Source organism: Microtus oregoni, unplaced genomic scaffold (assembly GCF_018167655.1).
Source record: "Microtus oregoni isolate MIOR12 unplaced genomic scaffold, Mior012 000012F_ref0000307, whole genome shotgun sequence".
Lineage (NCBI taxonomy): Eukaryota > Metazoa > Chordata > Mammalia > Rodentia > Cricetidae > Microtus > Microtus oregoni.
In genome coordinates this window covers 14,816,940-14,844,675 of record NW_024543071.1, presented here as the reverse complement: position 1 = coordinate 14,844,675, position 27,736 = coordinate 14,816,940, and the positions used below count along the sequence as shown (strand labels likewise).

Here is a 27,736-nt window from a genome sequence, read left to right as displayed (position 1 = left end):
TTTCCCATCCCGGAGGAAAGGAGTGAGACTGAATGAAGCCATAGAAGCCTGGAGACTCACTCCGTTCCCGTACATCCAGCTGTTCTTTAGGACAATGGGAAGGATGAAGGGAAGGAGGGCTCAACCGCAAGTCTGAATCATTAGGCTTTTGACAGTCCGCGCACTTTTATTTCATTGATCTTTGAAAACGGGATAGGGGAAGTCTGGAGAAGGCGGGATGGGCCAAGGGTGAACTGGCCCTGGGGGAGCTGGTCCCTGTTCCTGGCCTTAGTCCCAGGGGCGCGGTCTCCGTCTAGGGGCCAGACCACCCCTCGGGGCTGTGAGGGGAAAGGCCCTCTTCGGAGTCTGCCGCTTCTCCCCGGGTGCTCAAGCACCCCTTTCAGACCCTGGGACGAGAAGCCAGTCTAGGCGATCCCTGTCCAGAGGGCTGTGAATTACTGCCCCGCCCTCGGGGATGATCCACAGACCTGCGGCTCACACGGGCCGTTCCACGGCATACTGGCAGGGGCTGAGGTTGGCGGCAGGAGGCGGCCCGGGCACGGCGGGGTAGCTGAAAGAGGCGTGCTGTTTGGCTTTGAGCCGCAAGCTAGCCAGGCTCGAGTTACACGGGTCCCGATATACGTAGGGGGAGGAGGCGGCTGCCGCAGCGGCGGCTGCTGCCGAGGCGTAAGGGCAGGACACTGCCCCGGAGGACACGGCCGCTGGAGCCAACCCAGGGGGTGCTCCTCCCAGGCCCTGCAAGGCTCCGGGACCTGGTACAGTGCCCGGAGCAGCGGCGGCCGAGGGCACTATGGAGGCGGCGATGGAGCTGGGTGGTGAGAACACAGGCTGCGAGGCCAGAGGCCCCACGTTGACCGAGTTGAAGGCGAACGGGAAGGTCTTGGCGGCGAGCGGCGGGGCGAGCGCCTTGGGCGGCCAGTTGCCATAGGAGTAGCCGGGGTACACCTCCTCGTAGGGCGGCACCAGGCCCCCGAGCGGGGCTGCGAAGCCACCTTTGCACAGCTCCGCCTGCTGGCTGCGCTCTCGCTTCCGCCACTTGGCGCGTCTGTTCTTGAACCACACCTGCGGGCAGCGGAGAAAGGCTGTGAGGACCCCGGGCAGCTGGGGAGGGGGCCAGCCAGAGTAGGATCGAGCCCGGGCGGGAAAGATCAGAGGTGGATGCAGCCTAGAAGGGAGGTGCACTCTGAACCAGGGGCCCCGAGAAGAGAAGCTAGCGGCCGCAAGGTCTTGCTGGGGAGGGAGGCAGCTTGGGATCAAAGAGAAACAAGACGGAGAAGGTGGGACCGGGGCCGAGCAAGGAATCGCTTTCTAGGGAGTGGCAGGCAAGGCTGCTGGAAGGTGGGGATCCCCGGCGGGAACTGGACCCGACGTGGGGCCCGTACCGCAGAGCCACCAGCTCCTTGGAGAGCCCCGCGAGAGCGAGATGCTTGCAGGTGTGGGCTGCGGGTCAGGCGGAGCCATACCCTCACGCGGGCCTCGGTGAGGTTGGTCCACACGGCAATCTCTTCGCGCGTGCTCATGTCGGGGTAGCGATTCCTCTGGAAGGTGGCCTCCAGCTCCTGCAGCTGCTGGCTAGTGAAGTGCGTACGCTGCCGCCGCTGCTTCTTCTTCAGCGAGCCGTCCTCGGGGGAGCCCCCCGGCAGTGAGGCCGAGGCCTTCTCCGAGTCTAGGGGGCGGAGAACAGATTGAGATAGGTCACAGCGAGCAAGGGCCTGTGCTGATTCTCTGGCTTTGGGACCTCTAGGAATTCTCAACACACAGCCATCAAGGCTAAACTGTTTTCTCCTCCACCCCCAGAAGGGGGCGCGCTCACCACTGTGCTCCTGGCCCTTGCAGCCATGTTCCAGGAGCGGAGGGTGTGGAGTGCCTGCATCTGACAGGGACAGGGCAGGGCTCCGAGCCTCTGCCTCGCTGAGCAGCCCGAACTCCATGGAGGGAGGGCTCTAGGGGAAAGAGAAAACACAGATCAAGTTAACAGAGGTAAAAACCAGGGACTAACGGCCACCCTGACGCGGTGGTGCATGCCTGTGATCTTAAGACTCAAGAGGCAGACCCAGGAAGATCGCCCATGAATTCGAGCCCAGTCTACCCTACATTGTGAGCGCCAGGTCAGCCAAGAACACATAGCAAGACCCTGCCTCAAACAAACAAGACAACAACAACTAAACCCTGGGGTTATCACATTTCCCAACAACATTCTCGCCTCGTTTCTCATGTGTTGACATAAAGCTGTCTTGAATAGTGTACTCTAGAATAAGCGTGGAGAGACAGCTCGGCGGTTTAAAGCACCACTTGGATTCCCAGCACCCACATGACTGGTGGCTCACAACCATCTGTAATTCACTACTAGTGGATGCAAAGCCTTCTTCCGGCCTTCCCGGGGACTGGACACCCAGGTGCACAGGCATGCATGCAGGGAAGACACCCACGCACTGAAAATACATCTAAAAAAACGGAAGAGTTGAGAAAGAGAAACCAAGTGAGAAAAAGGTGTACACGGAGAGGTTTTATGCACACATGAGGACCACAGATACACTAACTGGTAGACACAGGCCTAGTGCCACAGCCGTTCCTTTTTGTTTGTTTGAGGCAGGGTCTCATGAAGCTCGTGGCTTTAATCTGTGATCTTCCTGCCTCTACTTTCGAATGCTGAAATTACAGGCCTGTGTTACCATGCTTTATTAAGTTTCAGTTTTATTTATTTGTTTTTTGGGGGGAGGGTCGAGACAGGGTTTCTCTGTATAGCCCTGACTGTCCTAGAACTCTCTCTGTAGACCAGGCTGGCCTTGAACTCATAGAGATCTGCTTACCTCTACCACCCTAGTGCTGGGATTAAAGGCATGCAATACCACCACCGCCTGGCTTTAAAGACTTTTTCTTTTTTTTTTCAGTTTTATTTTTTAAAATATAATGTTTGTTTAGAGCCAGATGTGGTAATAATTCCAGTACCCAGAAGGTAAAAGGTCTGGACTTTAAGACCAACCTTGGCTACATGAAACCCTGTCTCAAAAAACAAGGGGTGATTCTTCTGTAAAATGCTTGTCACACAAACGTGAGGACTTGGGTTTGACTTTTTTTAGCACGAACATAACACCACTCTTTAACCCCATGCCTAGGGATAGAAACAGGAGGAACCAGAAGATTACTGGCCAGCTCTAAGTTCAATGAGAAACTTGACAAGATGCAGGATGATTGAAGAAGACACAGATGCTGCTCTCTGCCTCCACATATATGTGCACGCATACCTTCATACACATGAACATGTACACAAGGAATACTTGTTTAGATTTCCTGTAGAGCATCTCTAATCAAAAGCTCTGGAACTGCAGGCTGGGGAAATGGCTCGCTAATGAAGAGCAGTGGTTGCTTTTCCAAAGGTCCTGAGTTCAATTCCCAGCATCCACATGCTAATCCACAACCATAGCTATGACTGTAGTTCCATGGGATCTGATGCCCTCTTCTGGCATGCAGGCATACACACAGATAAAATACCCATATACATAAACAAAATAAAATAATTAAAAAATAAACCTGAAACTGGAAATGTAACCGTAGCATGGAATTCATAGAATCCCAGGTTTCAGACACAGACACCAAGATTAGGGATGATCAAGCCAGCTCAACCATTTCATAGGTGGACCCAAAGAACCAAAGTAACTCAACTAAGTCACTGAGCTTATTTACACAGTTAGGACCTGAACTAGATCTGTGGGCTCCTAAAAGGCTTTTTTCAAATTGTGTCCTTGGAGCCTGCTGCAGAAGCCCCGTCAGAGGTTCCACCAGAACGCCACCTTGGGTCTCCTTAGGTCTGCTTCAGCACTAGGGCCACCTTACTTGTTTGGGTTATTATACTTTCTGAAAGGATTTTGTTTGAATAAAGGTTCCATGTCAAAACCAAGTTTGAAAACCACGAGGGGGGGGGATTGTTGGGAGAGATGGCTCGGTGGCTTCAAGCACCTGTTCTTACTGAAGATCTAGGTTTGATTCCCAGCATCCACAAGGCAGCTCATAACCATCTGTAACTCCAGCTCCAGGGTATTCAGTACCCTTGTCTTGTCTCCACATTGGCAAAACAGTCTTGCAAAGTAAAAATAAATAAATGAATACAAATTACAAAAGAAAAGAAAACCAAAGGCACTTAGGACCCTTCTGTTCCTTTGCTTGTCTAAAACATCTTGCTTCCTATTAGTTATCCCTCCATCTCTTGCCTGGCAGTATGTATGGATTCCTTTAGACACATCCCCAACACACACACACACACACACACACACACACACACACTTCCTGCTAGTATTCCTATCCCAAACCTCCTAGCCTGATCTTGTCAAGGAGCCTGCCTAGGTCCCTCTGGAGGGTTTCCCTGCAGGGTCCTCCTTCTGGTGGGCTCTCCCAAGACCTCTCATGGGAAGAAAGGGAAGGGACAGTACTGGCACTGATGATTCCAGGAGCCTCTTCAGCAGGAAATAGAAACTAGAAAGGACAGAGCTAGGTGTGTGCATGGGGGTGTGTATGTGTCCCTCTCTCCAACACCTTCTCCCCATCTTCAGGGACACAGCACAGGCTACACGGGGAGGCATTAATGTGCTGGATTAGCCCATGTCGAGATGAACTTCATTTGGCAGATCTGAATTATTAAGAGCCTTTCTCAAGGGTGTGCAGATAGACAATGGCCTGTGTTTGTACATGGTAATGCCCCCTTCAGCCAGCTCTGAGAGCACAGCTGTGCCCCACCCCAAGCCAGGTTGACAGTAAGGCAGAGGTCAAGGCAGAGGTTAAAAACAGTCCTCCCTCTTCTGCTGGCATAAGGGTTGTGATCTTAGACTTTTTGCTGGGGTTAGAGGGGCGAGCAAGACCAGAGGGAACCCAGCAAGGAAGGGAGAAGTCACCCAAGTGTGCAAGTGTGCTCAGTTTTTCTCCCTTTCCAGGTCTCAGGGCAGGAGCTTGGAATTTGAGAATTCAGACTCGACAGACCACTCCCCACTGGAATGGAGGTGGCCTTGCAGGGACCTGTGACAGTTTGACTAGCACTTCTTCACAAATTTCTGGAAAGATGTGGGGGGCACTTAGAGCTGGAAATTGAGGTGCAGCTTCAGCCTGCCCTTCCTTTAGATTCAAGATGACCTTGAAATTCAAACCGCGCTGCTGACTTTTCCAGGAGCCACCAAAGCAACACAGAACCGGGCGAAAGGGACAGTGAGGTTTGCTTGTGGGAAAAGCTATGTCCCTCTGTTGCCATTCATCCATCCAGTCTGTTTTGGCAGCAGACTCCTAGTTTTCCAAGCTCCCCTTCCCCTGGCATTCCATACCTGGGTCTTTATTTCATCCTCTATTTCAGTAGGAGGAGGCCAGGGAGGAGGATAGCAGCCGGAGCAAAAGACAGGGCTAAGTCCAAGCTGTGCGTTCTCAGAGACAGGCAGACACATGTGCAGACCAACACGGCCCTGACTTAGACACAATGAGCACTTGGACTTGAAGCTAGAGGCACAAAAACACGCACTCTCCCACACATGCTGTCCTACATTCAGGCAGACAGACACACACCGGCACACAGTCTCCTCTCTCTCTGACAGGGACAGCTGCCTGGGTTGTTTTGGAGCTAGCCATTCCCCTCCCCCTCTCCCTTCCCCTCCCTGGCCCCTCTGTACCTCAGCTCTCTCAGTCCCCGGAGTTCAGAACTCTGTATGGGGGAGGAGGAAGCCAAGGGGACCAGGGAATAATATTTTTCATGTAGTGGCTATTGGAGAGAGGCGGCTCGGCTGAGTAAGAAGACACGAGAAAGCTGGTGCCAGGTAATAAAGGCAGGGAGGTAATCTGTTATGGGCCAAAGAAATTAGGTTTGGAGTTAAAAGATCTAGGTTCGTGTCCGGGTAACCCCAAACTTACTCTGTATCCTTGGCAAGATGTTTCATCATCTCTAAGAGGGAGATTGTAATCCCTTTTCTACCTTTGTTCATTTTTTTTTATCTTTCCCCTTCAGATGGGGTATCCTATATAGCACAGGTTGTCCTCAAATTTGTTATCTTCCTAGTAGGATTACAGGTATGTGCCCGTGATCTGCCTTCATTATTATATTTTCTATCTATCTGTCTGTCTGTCTATCATCTATCAGCCCAAGAAGGCCTTGGGCTCACTTATAGCTGAGGATGACCTTGAATTTCTGTTCCTGCTGGCTGTTTCTAGCCCCTAAGTACTGGGGTTAAAGGCACGTGCCACCACCATACCTAGTTGATGTGGTGCTGGGAATCGAACCCAGGGCTTCCTTCATTTTAGGCAAGCACTCTACCAACTGACCCACGTCTCTAGCTCCAAAGTATAGCCTGGGCTGCCTCCTGCCTCATGATCCTCCTGTTTTACCCTCGTTAGCATTTGCCTACTGACAAGCACCACCACAATTGGCCAGTATTGTTATAAGGTTCAAATAACATATAGCTTATATAAAAATAAAATTCAGAATATTTTTCTAGTTCCTTCTAGGAGTTGAGCACTAACACCTCACCCTTGCTTGGGTGGCTCACCTGCCCAGGCTCTGTGTCTGGAGGAGAAAGTCATCTTGTGAAGACTGGCGAGATACTGCACTTCAGTGAGGGCTGCGGCGCTCAGTCCTGAACTTAGAGCACAGGGAATAAAGAAGCAGCAAAAATGGGCTAAGGAGTGCAAGCAGGGAGCCACCGGCATCAGGGGCTGCTGAAGAAAGAATGGAGCTGTCTGACTCTTGACTGAGTTCATAACTACAGTGAGGGGCTGCAGACAGAAGGAGCGCGCACAAAAGCCGGGCTCTGAAGAGATGAGAGGGAGGGCACAGAACTCAGGCAGGCAGCCTCATGTCCGGGTGGGCCGGTCAGGCAGAGACTGGGGGCGCCAAGTTGTTATCTGAGTTGGAGACAGGCTGACTGAGGATTAAGCTCCCCCAAACTGCTACAGGTCAGGAAGCTGAGGAGTTGGGCCAGGGGCCAGTGGAGAGGGAGGGAAATGCAGCCCTGTGGAAGCTGCCTGGCTGGTTGATGCTGGCAGGGTCAAACATAGCCAAAAGATAATTGGTGATGAATCTATCTCCCAGAGGGTTTGCATGTCCTCGCCTACTCTTTTTGACACCCTTTGCTGGAGATGCAAGGACCAGGCTTCACTGGCATCATGGAGGCTAGCCCAGGCCTAGGGAAAACAGAAGTGCAGGTATGTTTTGATTCCAAAGTACAATAAGTCTGTAATGGACCAGCAACAACAAAATATGCAGAAGACATTAAGGCAAAGACCAGATCATAGGCCACTGTGGTTCCCAAGGGACACAGGCTTATTGGAAGAAGGCAACTATCATGGAACCAACTTGCAGTCCAAAAGCCAGAGGAGTAGATGAAGACCACTGGGAGAACCCAAGATAAGTTGAAATAGCAATACCTGAAACAGGAGCAACAGCATGGAAAGAATGGGAAAAAATCCTCAGCTTGCAGGGAGTGGATGAGGAGGGGCAGAAGCAGCCCTGGGGTTGTGGCCTATGGCTCTGCTCAGCAAATAGTAAACTGGGAACAGGGGAAAACCAAGGTCCCTAAACTAGACAGTACCATCCCATAAGCCTAGGGCTGAAGCAAATCCCTGGCATGCCTATAGCCTTCCATTCAGTTGGGGTGTCCAACACCCAGACTCTGGTCTGCTGACCCGCAGTGTGCCAAGGGGAACGGATGCCTCTTAGTTTCCTCGTAGCTTCAGGACAAAACGCAGCACCTCAGGTGGAGACAGGGGTGACTTGATGGACCCAAGTCACCAAGTTTCTGAGTGTTCCTTCTTTGGTCAAGCATTGTATGTGTGCTAAATAAGAGGGTTCCCCTAGAACTGTAGCCCACAGGCTTTAACTGATTACTTACAGTCTAGGGAGCACACAGAACATATGATAAGAGAAAGGTTGTGGGAGATCAGATGTGGGAACCTGTAAGAAGAGGTATCAAGTGTTGGGGCTCAGAGGATGTAGGTACTTGACTGATAGGGTGGTTGTGGAGAAAGAGAAGGGGCAGGGCCTTCTAAAGAACCCAGAACCAACCATTGGGAGTGGTTAAAGTTCTACACAGACCATCGTTTGATCAAAGGCTTAATGTGAGACATGAAGGACTAGCAGCAAAAAGGGCTTAGATCGAGGGGGCCCGTGATGAGAGACAAGTGCTGGTTCAAATTTGATAAAGTCAAGGCTAGAGTGTTCCTGGCTTTTCTGTGGGAAAAAAAAATCCTAAATTCAGGGTGTGGTCGCATATGTGATCCCAGCACTGAAAAGACTGAGGCAGGAAGATCAAGAGCTCAAACCCAGCGTGGGCTTTATAAGGAAACCATACAGAAAAATAGAGATGGGATGTGGTAGCAACTAATAGGAAATTTCTCTGAGATCTCTAGCTTGATTTTATTAATTTTCCTGTGCTCAGGATTGAGTCAGGTCCCTTGTACATGCTAAGTGAAGACCCTACCACCACTAAGCTACCTGAGGCATATCCCTGGCCTCTCTAGCTGAAATTTAAGACTTTAAATTGACTTTGCACCCTATTTCATAAAGCATATGTGTATTTACAACCCCAGTCTTAAGGTAACATCCATCACACAGGGAAGGTAGGCCACAGGCTGCCTATCACTCTCTACTCCTGTATGGCCTTCCCAGCTCTCCCAGGAAGCACTGCTGCAAGCTGTGGGATTAGTTTTGCCAGTAGCCAGTGACATACAAAAGCAGCATCTCTGTGCCTTTATTTGCGGCGGTAACTAGAATGGATTGGCTTTACAAGGTTTACAAGGAAGGTTGCCACCATGCCTGGCAGCACTAGGGAGGCTGAGGCAGGAAGTTTCCAGTTCAAAGCCAGCCTGGAATACATAAAGGAGACTCTGTTACAAACAAACAAAAAAATTAAAGATTGTCTTAAGGAAGGAAGACAGGGAAGAGAGGTGGATTGGACTGTCACTCTTATAGGTCATTGCACACCCTGCACACCCTGCAGGTCCTCTAAAGCTCAGGACCTAATAGATCCCTTTGGCTCGCTGTCATCTCCCTCTCCCATACTGAAGCAAATGTTAGGTTAAGTGAATGGAGAAGAAAAGATCTGACTGTTCCCACCCCTCCGTCACTAGTTCTGCTTCAGTCTTCACCCTGCCCTCCCTTCCTGGACTTGGATCCTCAGCTCTCATTGACATTCTTGAGCAGTAGACAGGCAGAGTCCAGGTAAGCCTATTTGGTAGAGAGGTTAAGACATATGGGGAGCTCCTCATGTACCCAGAGAGGGACAGGATGATGGCTGACACAGGAACTCCAGGGAAGATGTTCCAACTGTCCTTAAGAACCTGGCTGTGGCTGAATCAAGGACACGATGGGGCTACTCCAAAGCAGAAGACCCCACCTCCTAAAGAAAGGTTCTGTGGCCATGGGGAGTGCAGTTTGGGCAGAATAACAGCAGGAAGGTTTCTTGTGGTGTTTCTCCATTTACAAGGAGCTTTCCTTCTGTACACAACTGATATGTTTCATGTAGGTCTCACAGGCCCTGAGTGGCAGGAATGTCCATCCCTGCTTATCTCCAAGGAGGCAGGGAACTGTGTCCTAGGATGCACAGAACCAAGAGGTTTGAGCGGAGTTCTGCTTTTCCTTGTCTCGCCCTCCACACTGCAACCATGAGGGACTGAAGCCCTGATAGATTCCGTTTCTACTTCTCTGAAAATGAACCCTGGAAGTTAGCGGTCCACTGTGTCAGAGCACATTCTCCTATTTATCCTAAGCTGCAATTCTCTAGTTCTAAGAGTCCCCACCCCCCAACATCTCCAGTTTCAGGATTCAGCAGGCAAGTCCTCCACTCATTTAGGTCTTTTATTGTGTTGTAGATTTTCTTCTTGTTTCCCAGCAAGCCCTCCCTGTTCTCCATTTTGCCAACCATCCCCTCTCTCTCTCTCTCTCTCTCTCTCTCTCTCTCTCTCTCTCTCTAACCCAGGACTTTGGGTATGCTATGCAAACACTCTCCCACTAGGCTACACTCCTGGCTCTGGTCTCTGACTTCCCTACGGCCATAGCATCCTCCCTGAGAGCTTCTGGGTCAAGCACTTAGCTACATGGTTTCATACGCGAGAGGAAGAAAGTTCTGCTTTGCTTTGTTTTTGTTTTCAATCATCTTTGCTATGATGCTATCTTTTTTTTTCTTTTTCAGTCTTTTTGGTGAAAGCCAAACTTTGGGTTTTCAAAGAGCCAGCTGTAATGCCTTCATTATTTCTTCCCTGATATGGAGTCCTTAATTTCCTGCATAGTTTCAGTGATTTCCCCCCCAAAAGCAGTGGGAACACAAGCCCCTAAGATGTATACGGACTGTGATGGGAATAGTTGGGGTGTGAGTCTATGTTTATCAAGGAGGGCAAGGGACAAACAAAAGATGAGGAGCAAGGTCTCAGCCAGAACCTTAGGACTGAGGAGTGGAGGCAGGAGTGTGAGAAATAAGAATTATATTTTCCTTATGGGTGGAGGAGGAGAAAAGTGGACTTTTTAAGATTACTCATTGTTAAACAATTTTTTTGTACCCCGGATGAGTTGTCCTGTTCAAGTGTGTAGATTCGGAGTTCCCTTCTGCTTAACTGGGCTCTAGTTAGAGTTGGAGGTCAGGGAGAGAGGGTGGCCATTATACTGGTCCAAAGGAGTCAGAGCTCTCTCTCAGTCAGAAAGAAGCAAACAGGGCAATTGAGACATCTTTCTTGGGCAGATTAAGAGGATGGTGCAGGCATCATGTGGACCACAGAGTGGATTTCATCTACCTCCTTTTCCCTTTCCCCTATCTCAGGAAGGCAGGATTTGCTTTACGAAAGGGCTACGATCTCTTTGTCTGGTGGGTTCTTGTCGCTCAGGAACCGTGAGTGGGCCAACAACCAGACTAGGAGTGTGAGGGCATCTAGTCGGCGGTACTGGAATTTAGGGTTAGAAAGGGGGGGGGGGGAGGCATAACAGTCGACTCCGAGTTTGTGAGGGAACTGAGACTCTCAGGGGCTTGCGGGTGGAAGGATGTTCACTGACCCGCTGCTGATGTACCTATAGCTTATTCTTTGCTTTGTTGGTCTTGATTCTTTCCTCACATTTGTATTGTGGAAGTCTATCGATGCCCTGATCTGTTTGAGCTAGAGTGGGGTTGTTTCGCAGAGGTACCCTGTTCTAAGGCCAGGCTGCGTCGTTGTCGTTTCATTTCCCTGCTCCCTCTGGGTTCAACAGACAGAAGGGGCAGAAAGAATCAAGTTTGCAAACTGGAAGTTGGAAATTCAGGGGACACCCCCACCCCCGAGAAGACCCCATTGCACAAACCGCAGCTGGGCAGGCGCTGCCGGATAGAGGACATGCCAGCCGGCCAGGGACATTCTGTCCACCACTATTGGACACATCGTCTCTTCGGGAGAGACCCACTTTGCCACCCCAAACATTCTGTCCGCTCAAAACCCCACGTGTCGCTGACATTCTGTCTGATTCTGAGGCGGCTCTGAATCTGGACCCTTCCAGATCTCGACGCCCCACGACAGGTCCGTCACTTTTGTCGCGTTGAGCTGGCAGCCTCGGCCCTGTAGCCAGCGGCCATCTGACCCAGTAGCTACTCTCGCAATACGGCTCCTATTCCAACTGCGGAGCAGCTGGGAAGAAAAGCAGGAGCTACTATAAGCACCCCTACTTCCAGCTGCTGCAGTCTGTGTAAGCCTGGGCTAAGGGGCGCTGGGCGCTGCCTGTTGCCCTTACGCCGGACGACCGTAGCTTTCTGCTACCCCTATTACCTTCTGGTCACTTGCCCTCTTCCCCTAGATACCAGGGTGCTTTCTGGCAAAGGTTTCCAGACGCCCTGCTCTGTGATCCATGCAGTTCTTCGGCTTCTCTCCGGGTCCCCTTAATCATCCCGGTCCCCCAGGTCCTTACCCGGAGTTTCCCTTCTCCCATGTACCAGCCCGGGGGCTGCTGTACGCCTTTCCAGAATTGACCGGTTCCCCAAACACCAGAGTTCAGCCGCCCCAGGTTCCCTTTTAGGAGTCCCAGAGCCAGTCTTGACCCTCCGGTCCCCTGAGCTCCTGTTCCCCGCATGGCCGAGCACTCACAGTGCGTCCCGCAGCAGGCAGACTCCCGGTGGTGGTGGTGGTGGTGGTGGTGGTGGTGGCGGCGGCGGCGGCGGTGGCGGCGTTCTGGAGCGCAGGCAGGGGCCAGGGGCCAGGCACCCTGCCGGGTGGGGGCCGCCCCCCTGCTCTGGGGCGGCCGCTCTGCTGGGTGCTCCCAGGCTAGCAGAGGAGAGAGTGAGCCTCACAGAGTAGTGCCACCCCCCGCCGGCGCCCATTCACTTTAAGGCAGCCCAGGGCGCCCCCAGCCCGCCGCCGCTAGCTGCGCGCCCTATGCCCCGCCCCTTTCCAGCTGCAACGCCCAGACTCCTCCCTTTCCAGCTGTGAACCTTCAGGCCCCGCCTTAGTGGGGAGGGGTCCTGCCGGCGGGCAGCCAAGAACCCCGCCCTCTGACCAATCAAAAGCGTCCGCCAGCAACAAAGTAACGCCCCTTCCCCACGTGGCCGGGACGGCGCTCCAGCCGGGACGCTCCGGGTCGGCTAAGCCAGCAAAAGTACCGTGGTCGGCGTTGCGGCCCGAGTCCAGCCCAGTTGGTGGCTTGGGCTCTACTCGGAGCGACGTGAAGCAGTGCCTGGGGAGAGGGCTGAAGGAGGGCCGGGTGAAACGGCGAACCCGGCCGCCGAGTCTCAGCGCTCACACTTTGCTGTCGCTTGTTTCGCCGATTTTCTCCACTTGTCGCTGTCTGTCTTTCCACTCTTTGTCTCTGTTCCAGTCCTCTACATCTCTCCTTCTGACCGCCGCTTTGCTCCCTACTCTGCCACTTTGGAAGGGTAATTTCTCTTTTCAAGACCATCCCACCCCCTTTTCCATCACATCTTTTCCTTCCCAGCTATCTCTAATTTTTTCCTCCCCTAACGAGGATAACTTGGAGAAAGGGGTTGGAACGAGAAAAATCAAAGTGGTGTACAGCACTTTCCCTCACTCAGTGACCTTGGACAAGTAACAACGGTGCCAGCTCCCACCCTGGCCAAAATAAAAGGAAGCTTCAGTGGCTCTCTGGCCTTAGGCTGGGTGCTCTTCACAGATGTGAGCGCTTGGCTTCTCACTCTGCACTATCAGTTTGCCTGGGCTGCGCTCTTCCAGCTTGCTTCAGCGATTCCCCTCTCCCCCCCAATCAGTCCCCACCAATCAGTCCCATGGAGAAGGGGTAGCCTTCGCTCCTTTTGCTTAGGTATTTGCAAGGGACAAGGCAGATGTTCAAGGAATATGATAGGCTGGGTTATTTGGTGCCCCTGAGATCCTAAGCCCTGTACACAATATACTCCTAAAATGACCCTGAGCATACGTACCGATTCTTTTTTTCTTTTTTTTCCGAGACAGGGTTTCTCTGTGGCTTTGGAGCCTGTCCTGGAACTAGCTCTCTAGACCAGGCTGGTCTCGAACTTACAGAGATCCGCCTACCTCTGCCTCCCAAGTGCTGGGATTAAAGGCGTGCGCCACCATCGCCCGGCTAGTACCGATTCTTAAAACAAACCAGTTACCTTTATTGCACTCAGGAGAAAGGACAAGGTTTTTAGGGTGGAATTCTAGACCTTCGGGACCAGAACTCCCCTATCTCCCTGTTGATAGGGTCTTGCCTCTGTAGCTCTGTGATTTTCACTGGCCCTAAACTTTTAACTGTTTTCCTATCTTTGCCTGTACTGAATGCAGTGTTTCCAGGTGTGCGACATGACACTGAGCTCTTAGTCGTCAGTTTCGTTTGTACTGAACACATCTCATCTTTCCTGGCAATAACCAATCATATCGCTGATACTGACTTTTTAACTTTTTTTTTCTTTTGAGACAGGTTTCTTCGTAGCTTTGGAGCCTGTCCTGGAAGTAGCTCTTGTAGACCAGGCTGGCCTCAAATTCAGAGATCCACCTGCCTCTGCCTCCCGAGTACTGGGATTAAAGGCGTGTGCCATCAGCAGCCACCATACTGACTTCTGAGTTCCACTTAGGTCCTGTTTTATCTGAGAAGCCATCCCCGAACTGCCAGGTAAGTCAGATGTATTACCTCTTAACTCCCATGCCCCCATGTTTGCTCTTGTTCATCTTCGATATTGAAAGGATCAGCTTATCTATTGTCTTCTATAAAATAAAATTTAGTAAAGTAAGAAGCATTTCTTCTTTATTATTCTATTTGTGAGCATATTTAAACTCAATAAGTTTTAACTGTTAAATGATATGTAATACTTATAAAAGATGGAAGGAGGGGCTGGAGAGATGGCTCAGTGGTTAAGAGCACTGACTGCTCTTCCAAAGGTCCTGAGTTCAATTCCCAGCAACCACATGGTGGCTCATAACCATCTGTAATGAGATCTGATGCCCTCTTCTGGCCTACACGCAGGATACTGTATAAATAAATAAATAAATCTTAAAAAAAAGATGGAAGGATTGTCATATCTCTGTCTACCTACCTGTCTGCCTGTCTACTGTCTATCCATCCATTTATCCTATCTATCTATCTATCTATCTATCTATCTATCTATCTATCTATCATCTATCCGTCCATCCACCCACCCACCCACCCACCCATCTATATCTGTCTGTATCCCCATCTTTAATGCACAAGCACATCCTTTTAAGATGTCTAACATCTGGAGACGTGTGTCGGTAGTGATGGACGAGTTGGGAGTTTTAGTTCCCTTACAGGGTTTTCCAATGGTCTTTCCAACATGAGACAGGCCCAAAAGATCAAGCCCTTATTTTCATGAAGAGAAAAATGGGTCAGAGGTACCATAGAATGAGGAGCTTTGGTGATGTTTCATCTTCACCTGACTTCCTTTAGGTCCTTAGCTGGATCAAGACCAAGACACCGATCATAGGTACGGGGAGATACTGGGGCGGTGGGGGTGGGGGTTCTTCGTGTCAGACTTCAGTTCTGAGTGGTTCTTTAAATTAGAGGGCCATGGTCCATGGAGGCCTTTGGATGCCTGTTCCAAGACCACAGTCCTATGGGCTTAGGTATGGAACGTCCCTGGACTCCAGTTGTCCATAAATGGACAGACGTGGAGAGAGTGGCTATTCAGTGCTTTTCTGCAATTCTGGGTTCTGTCGGCAGATCAGCTGGGAATTCCAGCACCTATTCTGCAAGCAGAAAGCCTCCCTCTTGCCCTCTTTTCATACATTCCCATTTCTGGATACTTTTTTTTAAGTGTGCATTGGTGTTTTCCCTGCATGAGGGTGTGGGGTACTCTGGAACTGGAGTTATAGACAGCTGTGAGCTGCCATGTGAGTGCTGGGAATTGAACCCGGGTCCTCTGCAATAACAGCCAGTGCTCTTAACCACTGAGTCATCTCTCCAGCCTCTCTAGATACTTTTATTATCTTAGCATTTTCTGTCTTTTGAAAGGAGAGACTTGTTAGCATTTTTTTTTAAATGATTTGTTTTGCCAGGTGTGGTTGCACATGCTTTTAACCCCGGTCCTCAGGAGGTAGTAGCAGGCAATCTCTGTGAGTTTGAAGCCAGCCTGGTCTACAGAGTGAATTCAAAGACAGCCAGGGCTACAGAGAGACCTTGTCTCAAAAACAAAAACAAAATTATTTGTGTGAGTATGTGCCCAAAGTGTTGGTGCCCTCTGGAGCTGGGGTTATAGTAGGTAGTGAGATGTGTAGATGCCAGAAACTGAACTCAGGTCTTCGGGGAGAGCAGAAAGCTCACTTCACTGCTAAGCTAACTCTCTAGCCTCTCCTGTCAGCAGCGCTAAGGCAAACGAGGAGTTTTCATTTTTCTGTCAATGATGTGGACTAATGATGTGAGATTAGGCCCTCAAACTCGATCCTCCTGCACCATCCACCCAATTGTTTGTTAAGATTTGTTCAAGGTGCCGGGTGGTGGTGGTGCACGCTTTTAATCCCAGCACTCGGGAGGTAGAGGCAGGCAGATTGTTGTGAGTTTGAAGCCAGCCTGGTCTATAAGAGCTAGTTCCAGGACATGCTCAAAAACAAAAAACAAACACACACAAACAAACAAACAAACAAAAAAACCCCTCAGATTTGTCCAAGGCTTAATAGGAAGGGCTGAACTCAGAGTCAAATCCCTATGGCGTAAGGTAAAAGAACTATTGGGGGGGGGGGCTGGAGAGATGGTTCCATGGTTAAGAGCACACTCTGCTCTTTCAGAAGACCAGGGTTCAGTTCCCAGCACTCACTTGGCAATTTGCAACTAGTTTTCAGGAGATCCAAACAGGCACTTCACATGTGGAAAAAAACCATTCACATAAAATAAATAAAATCTTTTTTTAAGAGAAGTATCAACGTTTTTCTTTTTCTTTTTCTTTCGTCCTCCTGAACTTGCTGGATAGGTGGATCTTGCTGAACTTGGATCTGTTGTTCTCTGCTAGGCATGGAACCAGCTTTCCTTAATAGAACTTTTTCCAGTTCTGGAACACGAGGAAATTAGTTCAATTAGATATCCAAGATTCCCGCTACCATTTTTCTCTATTTCTGGACGGTAGGAATGGAGTTTAAAACACAAAATCAGAGTTGGAATGAGACAGGCGCACACACCTGCGATAAGTCAAAATGGGAAACAGAGACAGGACGGCACGGAAAGATTGCATGGATTGGATTTAGGAAGGAGGATCCCCAGACTTCCCCGGAAAGGAAGGGATCCCTAAATATCAATGTCCAGTTAACTTTGACAAGAGTTCGGGGAGTAGGGTCGCCCGCTCACGCTCTCAGAACGGACCCCGCCCCCTTTCCAGCAAATCATATTCTTCCTCCCGAGGCTGCCCAGAAGCCAATGCTAAACAGCGCGCTGCAACCGAACACTACCTAACCCTACCCCTCTAACCGCCCAACACGATTTCTCATTTTTTATTGGCTTCTATAACCGTCAGTCAGAGAATCCTCGTATCCGTTGGCTGTCCCCGACCTACTCTCCGTTCCCTTGTAATCTGGGCTGGTCTCTTCGGGCACTGCACGCCTCCCGGAGCCAATTTCTTTCCTTGGATTGGGTAGCTGGAGTGCCACTTCCCAGGGTGCCACACTCTGATTGGCCGAGCGTGGCCGGACTCGCTCAGTTACCAGGCAGCGGGCTAGACTGAGGCTAGTTACCACGTCAGTGAGCTGACAGGAAGGTAGCCGGCTCCGCCGACCGTCCCGGCCCAGTTCTCCCGGCCAGCTGTGAGCTTCCACCCTGAAGTTAGCATCGACTTCCAGAAAACAGTCTCCGTCCCGTGTCTCGGTCGCCGCCAGCGCCGGGAAAGCGGCTGGGAGACACCTCCGGGGCCAGGCTGGACATGAGCCGCAGCTGCCGGTACTGGGACTAGGCCCCGCCATTTTGGATCCGCTGACAGGTCAGCGAAGTCTCTTCTTAGAGTTCCAGCGTCGCTTAGGCCGCCTGACGTTGCCATAAGGAAGGAGGAGGAAGGGTCCTTCGGTTGGGCGGAGCGGGCTGGGGTAGGGCTTAGGGGGAGGAAATTAACCCCAAAGATTGATGTGGGAGAGAGTTGGGAGGTGTGCAGGGGCCAAAGGTCAGGTCCTTGGCCCCGAGGGGTGTTTCCAGCTCTAAGTGACTCTGGGGATGCCAGAGTCATTTCTGGGTTGCTAGGCTTAGTCTAGCCTTCAACTCTTCTTCTTCAGGGCTTCCCGCACTCTATAAAGAATGCAGTCCTTAAAAACTGAGAGCAAAGCTAAGGATGGGTTTTTCGGGGTTTAGACAAGGAATCTTTCCAGGTCCTGTGAGCTGTCACTTTTGGGTGATTCCGTCCTGATACAGCTGAAGTGCTTCCTGAAGGTGCAGGCCGGATTAGGCAGTTAGAAGGTGTAGAGGGAGACCAGCAGCCTGGGGAACTGCCTGTAAGATAAGATTTTCCTTCTACAGGACAGCGCAGCTGTCACCGTGGGTCTGTATGTAAACACTTTTTTTTCTTTTGAGACAGGGTCTCTGTCTGTCCTGTAGCTCTCTAGACCAGGCTGGCCTTGAACTCACAAAGATCCATCTACCTCTGCCTCCCCGGTGCTGGGATTAAAGGCAGGTGCCATCACCACCAACTGTCAACACTTCTCTTCTGGTGTGTGTTTTGAGTAGGCATTTTCCCACTGTGACTTCTTTCCATTTACCCTAAGGACATGAGATTTAGTCACAAGGAAGCCACTCTTTTGTGACACATTTGGTTGGGAGCTAAGGGGGATTTGAATATGGATTAAGTTCGGTACTGGCCGTCTGTTTACTTTTAATAGGTGGAAAAGCACGGAGAGGACTGGAGATGTAGGCCAGCTGGTTGAGGGCTTGCATGTATGAAGTCGTGAGTTCGGTCCCTAGTACTTCATAACCTTGGGCACCTGGGCACACCTGTAATTCTAGTACTTGTGAGGTAGAAACAAAGGGTCAGGCATTCAAGGTCATCCTCTGCGACTCTTGAGTTAATGGCCAGCCTGGGCTAAATGAGACACTGTCTCAAACAAACAGACAAGTTGTGAAACATGATCTACTTGTGGTAGAGTCAAGGAAGCAGAGTTGATGATGGGGCTCAACCCCAAAGACATAAACATAAAGTGTCGTTTATGGCCCAGTAATGACCTTTGACATTGCTGTATTATAAAGCAGTGGCAGTTCATCAAAGGCAAAGAGGACTTTAGAGAGGAGAGGCTGTGGAGTGTTTTTTTAGCGCAGTAACTCAAGAATACCAGGCACTAACGTAGGCCATGTGGAGGATATACATGGAAAAATCTGCCATGGTCTTACAGTGATGGGGATGGAACCATTGGGTCTTACGTATGGTAGCCAAGCAGACTGCCACCGAGTCATAGCCACAGCCTGCTTTGTTTATTTTTGAGACATGGTCCCTCCAAGTTGTCCTGGCTGGCCTGGACCCTTGCTCTGTAGCCCTTGATCTCTCCTGAGCTGCTGGATTTACAGGCCTGCACCACTAGGTCTGACTCTACACTTCTGAAAAGTAGTGACTTATGCTAGGTGTAGTGACAGACAGTCTCAGTACTTTCCGGGTTGAGGAAGAGCATTTTGAGTTTAAGACTAGCCTGGCCTACAAAGTGAGATTCTGTCTCAAAACAAAACAATCTTCCTATTCCTTTCAGCAGATATTGGACCCCACAAAATATCATACATCCCTAGGATTAGTTCAGTATGTGGTTAGGCTTTGCGTCTTGGCCTGGCCCTGGCAGTCAGTCCTTTTGCGTGGTAAGTGGAAACAAGGTGGAGGACTGGGGATTGGAAGGCAGATTATCTAGGATGATACAATCCTTGAACCAAGTTTCTCTTCATTCTCTTTGCCCTCCTAAAAATGGGTGTGTTAGAGTGTGTATACATGTGTGCTAGGAAGAGAAGGAATCGTGTTTCTGATTTATACAGATTTAAAGCGAATGGAGTGGAAATGGTACAGGACACTGCTTTCTATGAGAATCAGACACGTCCAATAAAGGATGCATCTCAGTGATAAAGCATTTTCCTAGCATGTGAGAGAGAGGCCCTGGGTTTGATTTTCAGTGCCGAGGGCAGGATACAATTTTCTATGTAGGAATAATTCTACTAACATAAATTTTCTTTAAGATTGTTCTCGGGGGGCTGGAGAGATGGCTCAGCGGTTAAGAGCATTGCCTGCTCTTCCAAAGGTCCTGAGTTCCATTCCCGGCAACCACATGGTGGCTCACAACCATCTGTAATGAGGTCTGGTGTCCTCTTCTGGCCTGCAGGCATACAGGCAGACAGAACACTGTATACATAACAAGTAAATAAATAAATATTAAAAAAAAAAGATTGTTCTCAAACTTCAAACTTCTTTTTAATAGTAGTGTGCTGGGGCTGGAGAGATGGCTCAGCGGTTAAGAGCATTGCCTGCTCTTCCAAAGGTCCTGAGTTCAATTCCCAGCAACCACATGGTGGCTCACAACCATCTGAATGCCCTCTTCTGGCCTGCAGGCATACACACAGGCAGAATATTGTATACATAATAAATAAATATTAAAAAAAGAACATAGTATCACTTTAAAAAATAATAGTTGTGTGCTGTAGGCAAACTATATAGTATGTTGCAGTCTTTTTTTTTTTTTTTAATTAGGGTTTCTCTGTGTAGCCTTGGCTGTCCTGGAACTTGTTCAATAGGCCATGTTGGCCTCAAACTCAGAGATTTGCTGGCCTCTGCTCCCCAAATGCTGGGATTAAAGGTGTGCACAACCACTGTCTGGCATATGTTCCAATCTTTTTTTTCCTAGATTGGGTTTCTCTGTGTACCCCTGATTGTCCTGGAACTTGCTCTTTACCAGGCTGGCCTTGAACTCAGAGATCCTCCTGCCTCTGCCTCCCAAGTGGTGGGATTAAAGGTGTGCTCTACCATCGCCCAGCTCTTTTGTTCCAGTCTTAACAGTGATGCTCATTGACACAGTAGGAATTAAAGTTGTGGGCACATTTTTATAGCCACTGTCAGTTCCAGTTTCAGCTTACCTGATCCTCTTTCACTCCCTGTGTTCCAGAGTCAGGATGACTGCTGCTTTAAAGTCATAGCACTCACTGGTGGAGTGTCTCTTCTGCCCCAGTGGGCAGCTGGAGAGGAAGAAGACACAGCCCTGCTCGGGAGGAGATACTGTTTGTAGACAGCGTCTCTGGAAAGACCGTTGACTGGTCACGCTTCATCCCTGTTGGCTGGTTGTTGCTGATTAGAATGATTGGATGTTGGGTTCATGGTGGGGTTGAAAGGAAAGGAGGAGAGATCCATTTTACCTTCATGCTGGAAGAGCTATGAAATAAATGTGATGTTGTTGTTCCTCTTTTTTACGTTTCAACTGCATTTGTTTAAAGGCAAATACAGTAGAGTGGTATGCTCCTTTGGATCTCCCGTGGTAGTGGAAATGATCATGGAAGTGATGATTTATCCCAGATAGTGAATGTGCTCAGAGCAGCAATAGTATAAATAATCGTGGAAGTATAATGCAAATCTTGTTGTTGTTGTTTTGTTTGTTTTTTTTTTTGAGACAGGGTTTCTCTGTGTAGCCTTGACTGTCCTGGAACTTACTCTGTCATCCAGGCTGGCCTTGAACTCATAGAGATCCACCTCCTTCTGCCTCTGAAATGCTGGGATTAAAGATGTGTTCTACCACTGCCTGGTTGAGGACAAATCTTATAAACAAGGGTTATACATTTGAGTGCATGTCAGGCAGGGAATGTGAATGACGGAAGCAGTCTGGAGGAAAATGGACAGGAAGCAGCAGAGCTGTACTGTGCAGGCCCTTAATTGAAGAAGGCAGCTGTCGCTTCTGCAGGTGGCTACTGTTTGAAGACCTGAGCACAGCATGACTGGCTGTCCTGTTGTTTAGTCCATGGTAATTCCTGAAAGAGAAACTAGGCAGGCTGTGTGGGACTAGCACTGCCGCTCCCAGGACCCCGTCACTCGAGCTGCTTTTCTTTGTTCCACTCTGCCACTGGTCACCCTTATATTAAGATGAGGATAGAGAGGAGCGTTGATTCATTTGCATCTCTCAGATGGGCAGTTTTGTACAGGTCAGTGGCTTTCCCTACATACAGTTCTGGAGACAGTCTCAGAATCTCCACTGAAGGAGGAGATGGCACGTAGAGCCAAGGTACACCGTGCACCCGATTAGCAGGTTTGAGAGGATTTTCCAGCTGTGCCTGGTCAGATCAGAGTACCTGCTTTTTCCTGGTTGGACTTTCTCTAACTCCTATCTTTTTTTTTTTTTTTTTCTGAGACAAGGTTTCTCTGTAGCTTTGGAGTCTGTCCTGGAGCTAGCTCTTGTAGACCAGGCTGGCCTCGAATTTACAGAGATCTGCCTGCCTCTGCTTCCCGGGTGCTGGGATTAAAGACGTGCACCACCACCGACCGGCAAACTCCTACTCTTTCTGTAATTTCCTGTTCAGTAAGGTTTTTGTGTGCCTCTTTCTCCAAGCTCAGTAGTGTTTTGTTTGCATGCATGTGTGTGTATGCCATGTGTGTGCCTGGTATAGGAAGAAGTTAGAGAGAGTTGGATTCCCTGAAACTGGAGTTACAAATGATTGCGAACCACAATGTGGGTGCCAGGAACTAAACCCAGGTCCTCTGTAAGAGCAACAAGTGCTCTTAACCACTAAGTCATCTCTCTTTACCACCCCCCCCCCTTTTTTTGAGAGAGAGAGGGGATCTCACTATGCAACCCAGACAAGCCTTGAGCTTGTGATCTCTCTTTCTTGGTCTCTAGCTTGTTTATTTTCTGTACGTTTTAGGTATTAGAAGACCTAATTTATCAATTGTTGGCCTTGTTTTCTGAGTGACTAGAGTATCATTGGATTTTTTTTTTTTATTTTGTTGGAAGATGAGAGACAGGGTTGTTCTAGTTTCATTCTTCTGTGTGCGGATGTATGGTTTTCTTTCTTTTTCTTTCTTTCTTTTTTCCAAGACAGGCTTTCTCCTTGTAGCTCTGGCTGTTCTGGAATTCACTCTGTAAACCAAGTTGGGCCTGAACTCAGAGATCTAGCTGCCACTGCCTCTCAAGTGGTGGGATTATAGGCATGTACTATGTACTGCCATGCCTAGTTTGATGGTTTTTATGACTTTCATTTCCTGGGGATCCCATCCCTATTCAATATGCAAATTTAGCTACATAAAATTTTTATTTTGGGCTGGAGAGATGGTTGAGTGGTTAAGTGCACTGGCTGCTCTTCCAGAGGACCTGAGTTCACTTCCCAGCACCCATATGGCAGTTCACAACTGTTTATAACTCTAGTTCTAGGGGATTTGGAACCTTTACACAGACATATATGCAGGCAAATCACCAATGCACATAAAAATCAATATAATCTAAAAAAAAATAGCCAGAAGTTGGTGGTACATGGCTTTAATTCCCAGCATTTGGGATGCAGAGGCAGGCAGAGCTCTGAATTCAGGGCCAGTCTGGTCTATAGAGTGAGTTCCAGGGCAGCCAGGGACACACAGAGAAACCCTGTCTCCAAAAACAATAGAACAGAACAAATTTTTATTTTATGTGTATTAGTGTTTTGCCTGTGTGTATGTTTGTGCACCTTGGGTGGGCCTATGGATGGCTGTGAGCCACTGTGTGGGTGCTGGGAACTGAATCTGGGTCCTCTGAAAGAACAGAAGGTGCTCAAACTCTGAGGGGTCTTTTTTTTTTTCTTGACAGAGTTTCTCTGTATAACTCTGACTGCTCTGGGTGTAGACCAGGCTGGGCTTGACCTCACAGAGACTGGCTTGCCTCTGTTTTCTGTGTGCTGGGATTAAAGGCATGTACCACCATACCCAGATTTAGATGTGTATTTTGTATTTATTTATCTGTATATGTATCTATAAAATATATTAACTGTACTTATCAACATGGACATGGATGACTCTTAGCTAAAACATCAAAGTGCATATTTCAGAAGAATATATAAAATATTCATTACACATAAAGGAGAATGATATTGTATGTTATTTAAAGATACATATCATTGAAATAAGAGTAAAATGTTAATAAATGTCAGTTTTAAAATAGTAGGAGTCGTGGACAGAAGCAAGGAGGATAGAATTGGGAAGTACTCAAGAGTCTTCCCTTGAACCACTAGTCCTGATATTATATGACTGTATTCTTTTGTAGGCTAAATATCACATGTTTAAAGAATAAAAATATAGGGCCGGACAGTGGTGGTGCACACCTTATATCCCACTCTCAGGAGGCAGAGGCAGGTGGATCTCTGTGAGTTTAAGGTCAGCCTGGTCTACAGAGTGAGTTCCAGGACAGCCAGGGATGTTTCACAGAGAAACCCTGTCTCAAAAAAAACAAAAGAAAAAAAAAAAAACCCAAAAAAGTAGTGTTTTCTATGGTGTTTTTTTTTTTTTGCTTTTGCTTTTTTAACTTAAATAGTGGTAGAAAGTCATATACTATAATACTAATACTTTTTTTAAAAACACTTTACAATAGTTCTGAATTCTTTCCTTTTTTTTTTTTTTTAAGACAGGGACTCACAACACAGTTAAGGCTGACTTTGAACTCACTTGTGAATACCAGTGTTACTCGCATTAGCCACCATGCCAGACTGAGGAGTTTTTTTTTTTTTTTTTTTGGTTTTTCGAGACAGGGTTTCTCTGTGGTTTTGGAGCCTGTCCTGGAACTAGCTCTGGGATTAAAGGCGTGCGCCACCACCGCCCGGCTCAGACTGAGGAGTTTTTAAATAATGGGAAGTGGCAAATTTATTGTTACATATTCCTAGGAGATATTCTAAGCCAAGAAAAAAGTGTTTGTAGGAAACAATCTTATGAACCCAGGTTGGTCTCCAGTCTTCTGTGCTGTGAAGCATCCTTCACTTGCCTTTCCTGGTCCTTTTGCCACTACCTACTGTGGCACTTAGACCACAGGTCTTCACCATCGTGCCGGCCTGTGTAAGTGTGATAGGGTTGATTCTGGAGCTTTGTGCACACGCGGTGAGCACTCTACCAGCTAAACCGCATCCCTCATCTTCTAAGAAGAAACTCAATTTTTCAGTATTTTTACCTGGGGAAAGAATTAAATATCTTTTCTAAGTGCTATTCTGGGCAGCAAAGGCAATCCTATAGTAGTTCCTCTGGGAGCAGTTACAATACTAACTTAGCTTTCAGCTTCATTTCAGAGATTCACAGAGCATCAGCTTTACAAAGCGTCTACTGGACTTGACTCCTGCAGTCAGTAAGTGGATGTGAGGTTTTAGAACTTCTCATTCCTGGAACTGCCTGGGCAGAATGCTTGCAGTATTTAAGTTGACATTTAACTGTGATTCCAAACCAAAGCCTTCTTTTTCTCCCCTCTGAGACAGAGTCTCACTATGTAGCCTTGACTGGTCTAAAATTCACTACGTAGCTTAGGCTGGCCTTGAACTCAGAGAGATCTGCATGCCTTATTTTTATTCTTTAGTGGAACATTCCTTTAATCCTTGCACTCAGGAGGCAGAGGCAGGCAGATTTCTGTGAGTTAAACGTCTGCTTGGTCTACAGAGTGAGACTCTGTCACAAAAAGAAATCTTCCTTCCTTCCTTCGTTCCTTCCTTCCTTCCTTTCTTTCTTTTGAAATAAAGTCTCATGTATTCCAGACTAGCCTGGAATTCACTATGTGGATTGGGCTGGATTTGAATTTACAGAGATCTACCTTCCACTGTTTCCAGAGTGTTGGGATTAAAGGTGTACACCATAACAGCCAGCTGCATTGTTGAGTTTGAAATTGTTATCTTGACAACTTGGAACTTCCAGAGACTTTTAGGACAGTCAGACAGTTAGGTTCATAACTTAAGATAGAGTTAACCTTAGTGTCCCAGATTGAAAGTCTTGGTACTGGAAAGTCAAATGACCTTTCTCACATTGTTAGCCTAGTCATGACTATGCTTTGGGTGACTTAACTAATTAGTTGGTAGTGTTGGGTTCTGGACTAAGTTCCACATGAACCTTAGGGAAGTGTTTCTCTAAGCTACATTCCCACCCCTTTTATTATTATTATTTTGAGATGGGGTCTTGGTAAGTTGCCTAGGCAGGCCTTGCAATTTCAATCCTTCTGCCTTAGCCTTTCTAGTAGATGGGAGTACAGGTGTGTGCCAACATACATGGCTAGTTATTTAAATAATCCCCCATCTTGGGGCTGGAGAGAGATGACTCAGTAGTTAAGAGAATTGTTTTTCTAGAGGACCCAGGTTCAATTCCCAGCACCAAAATGGTTACTCATAACTATTTGTAACTCTAGTACTAGGGGATCTGATGGCCTATGCTGGTACTGGGCATGTGCATGGTGCACAGATGTACATACAGGCTTAACATTTATATACATAAAATGAAAGAGAAAAGACAGGCGTGTCGCAAATGCTTTTAATTCCAGCAAAGGCAGCCAAATCTCTGAGTTCAAGGCCAGCCTGTTCTACAGATTGTAGGTCAGCCAGGGCTACACTGAGAAACCCTGTCTCAAAACAAACCTAAAAACAAACAAACAAACAAAAAAAACTCCCTAAAACCAACAAGTAAACAAACCCTAAAGGGAAAAAATATTAACCAGTCTTTTCTCTTCAACTGTTCTGGTAGGTTTGTCAGGATGGTGGATAAGAATATTTACATTATTCAAGGAGAAATTAACATTGTTGTTGGCGCCATCAAACGAAATGCACGATGGAGCACCCATATACCACTGGTAAGTGGGGAATGGGCAGACAGTCTGGTCACTGAGTTATTGTAGGGATCTCATCTTTGGTTAAAACAGTAATCAACTAAGAGTGAGTGTGTGTTTGTGTGTGTGTGAGAGAGAGAGAGTGAGAGATGAAAGAAGAAAGGGGATGTAAAAGGTAAGGAATAGGCCCTCATAAAAGGAGGAGGGAGAAAGAGAACAATAGGAGACCTGACCTCAAAGCAGAATGGAGCTGCTGGGTGTGGTCGTGTGTTTCTGTAACCCTAGCACTTGGGAGGTAGAAAAAAACAGGATCATATGTTCAAGGCTAGCTTTGGTTATATACTGAATTCAAAAGTAACCTGGGCTACTTAAGACCCTATATCAAAAAACAAACAAAAAACCCCAAAAGACAGGGAGTGCAGGGCTGGGGGCTGGAGAAATGGCTCAGCAGTTAAGAATAATTGCTAATCTTCTAGTGGACCAAGTAGGTGGGCAATTCATGACTCTATCTCCAGTTCTAAGTGATCCATATCCTCTATTAGCCTCCTTGGGTACCTGTACACATCTGCTATATACTCATGTAGGTATATACACATACACATGAATAAAAGTCTTAAAAGAGCAGGCGCTAGGGAGATGGTTCAGCAGTTAAAACACTTGCTGCACAAGCAAGAGGCCTACAGTTTGGATCCCCAAAACCCATATAAAGGATTAGTTGCTATCCAGAGCTGGTGAAGAGACTGAGTGGATAAGGCCTGTAATTCAAGTCTTGGAAGGCAGAGACAGGGATACCTGGAGCAAGCTAGCTAGTGAGAGTGAGCTAGTGGAGCAAGCTAGCCATATCAGTGAGCTCTGGGGTTGATCCTCTGCTTCTGAGGATAAGGTGGGAGAATGGTAGAGGTAGATGGCCAGTATTAACCTTAGGCTTCCACGTACCTGTTACCATGTATATATACACACTTGTATACCACACGCACATCTAAATAAAAAGAAGAAGAAAAAAATAACCATAAAATCAGTGGCTGATAAGATGGCTTAGTGGTTACGGGTTTGCTTTAAATCCTGATAGCCTGAAGTTGGTCTCTGAAACCTACATAAGAATGGAAGGAGAGAGCCGGGCGGTGGTGGCGCACGCCTTTAATCCCAGCACTCGGGAGGCAGAGGCAGGCGGATCTCTGTGAGTTCGAGACCAGCCTGGTCTACAAGAGCTAGTTCCAGGACAGGCTCCAAAACAACACAGAGAAACCCTGTCTCGAAAAACCAAAAAAAAAAAAAAAAAAAAAAGAATGGAAGGAGAGAACCAATTCCATAAAGTTGTCCTCTGACTTCCACATGTGCATGATATGTATACATGCTCATACACGTGTTATATATGATAAACAAAACAAATCAAAAGGAGAGAAGAGGAAATCTACTTGAGGGGAACAGAGAACCCACTAGAATGGTGGTAGGATAGGGAGGGGGGCTAGTGAATAAGAACAAAGTATAAGGATGGCGAAAGGTTTTCGTACCCAGTATTAAGTCTCTCTGCTGATGCAACAAATCAGATCAGGCCAAATGAATAGTCCAGGTTTAATGAGCAAAGCATTCCCAGGTGATCCCAGGGAAAAGAGAGAAA

General features: G+C 48.1%; 2 protein-coding genes across 5 annotated transcripts in view; one reads left to right on the top strand and one right to left on the bottom strand.

Annotated features, from left to right (window-relative positions):
• Positions 1-196: 196 nt before the first annotated feature.
• Pitx3 (paired like homeodomain 3) lies at positions 197-12,142 on the bottom strand. Its single transcript, XM_041661926.1, has 4 exons — positions 12,061-12,142; positions 1,814-1,943; positions 1,464-1,666; positions 197-1,062 (listed from the first exon to the last, which is right to left on the bottom strand). Exons 2-4 carry the CDS (start codon positions 1,929-1,931, stop codon positions 475-477), a joined length of 909 nt encoding a protein of 302 aa, XP_041517860.1. The 5' UTR covers positions 1,932-1,943; positions 12,061-12,142; the 3' UTR covers positions 197-474.
• A 4,972-nt stretch (positions 12,143-17,114) lies between these two features.
• The window catches only part of Gbf1 (golgi brefeldin A resistant guanine nucleotide exchange factor 1), a 142,831-nt gene continuing 132,209 nt past the window's right edge, over positions 17,115-27,736 (top strand). For all 4 annotated transcript variants that reach the window (XM_041660931.1, XM_041660930.1, XM_041660929.1 and 1 more), the window contains exons 1-2: positions 17,115-17,357; positions 26,037-26,142. In XM_041660931.1, coding sequence (XP_041516865.1) covers positions 26,047-26,142 — 96 coding nt within the window. In that variant the 5' untranslated portion in view covers positions 17,115-17,357; positions 26,037-26,046. The remainder of the gene's footprint in view (positions 17,358-26,036; positions 26,143-27,736) is intronic.

Bases quoted from the DNA above. Each gene is read 5' to 3' on its own strand.
- Pitx3 (XM_041661926.1), bottom strand. From the start codon at position 1,931: ATGGAGTTCGGGCTGCTCAGCGAGGCAGAGGCTCGGAGCCCTGCCCTG. The intron at 1,667-1,813 runs GTGAGCGCGCCC...TCCGCCCCCTAG, and splicing joins CAAGGGCCAGGAGCACAGTG to ACTCGGAGAAGGCCTCGGCC. The intron at 1,063-1,463 runs GTATGGCTCCGC...CGCTGCCCGCAG, and splicing joins TCACCGAGGCCCGCGTGAGG to GTGTGGTTCAAGAACAGACG.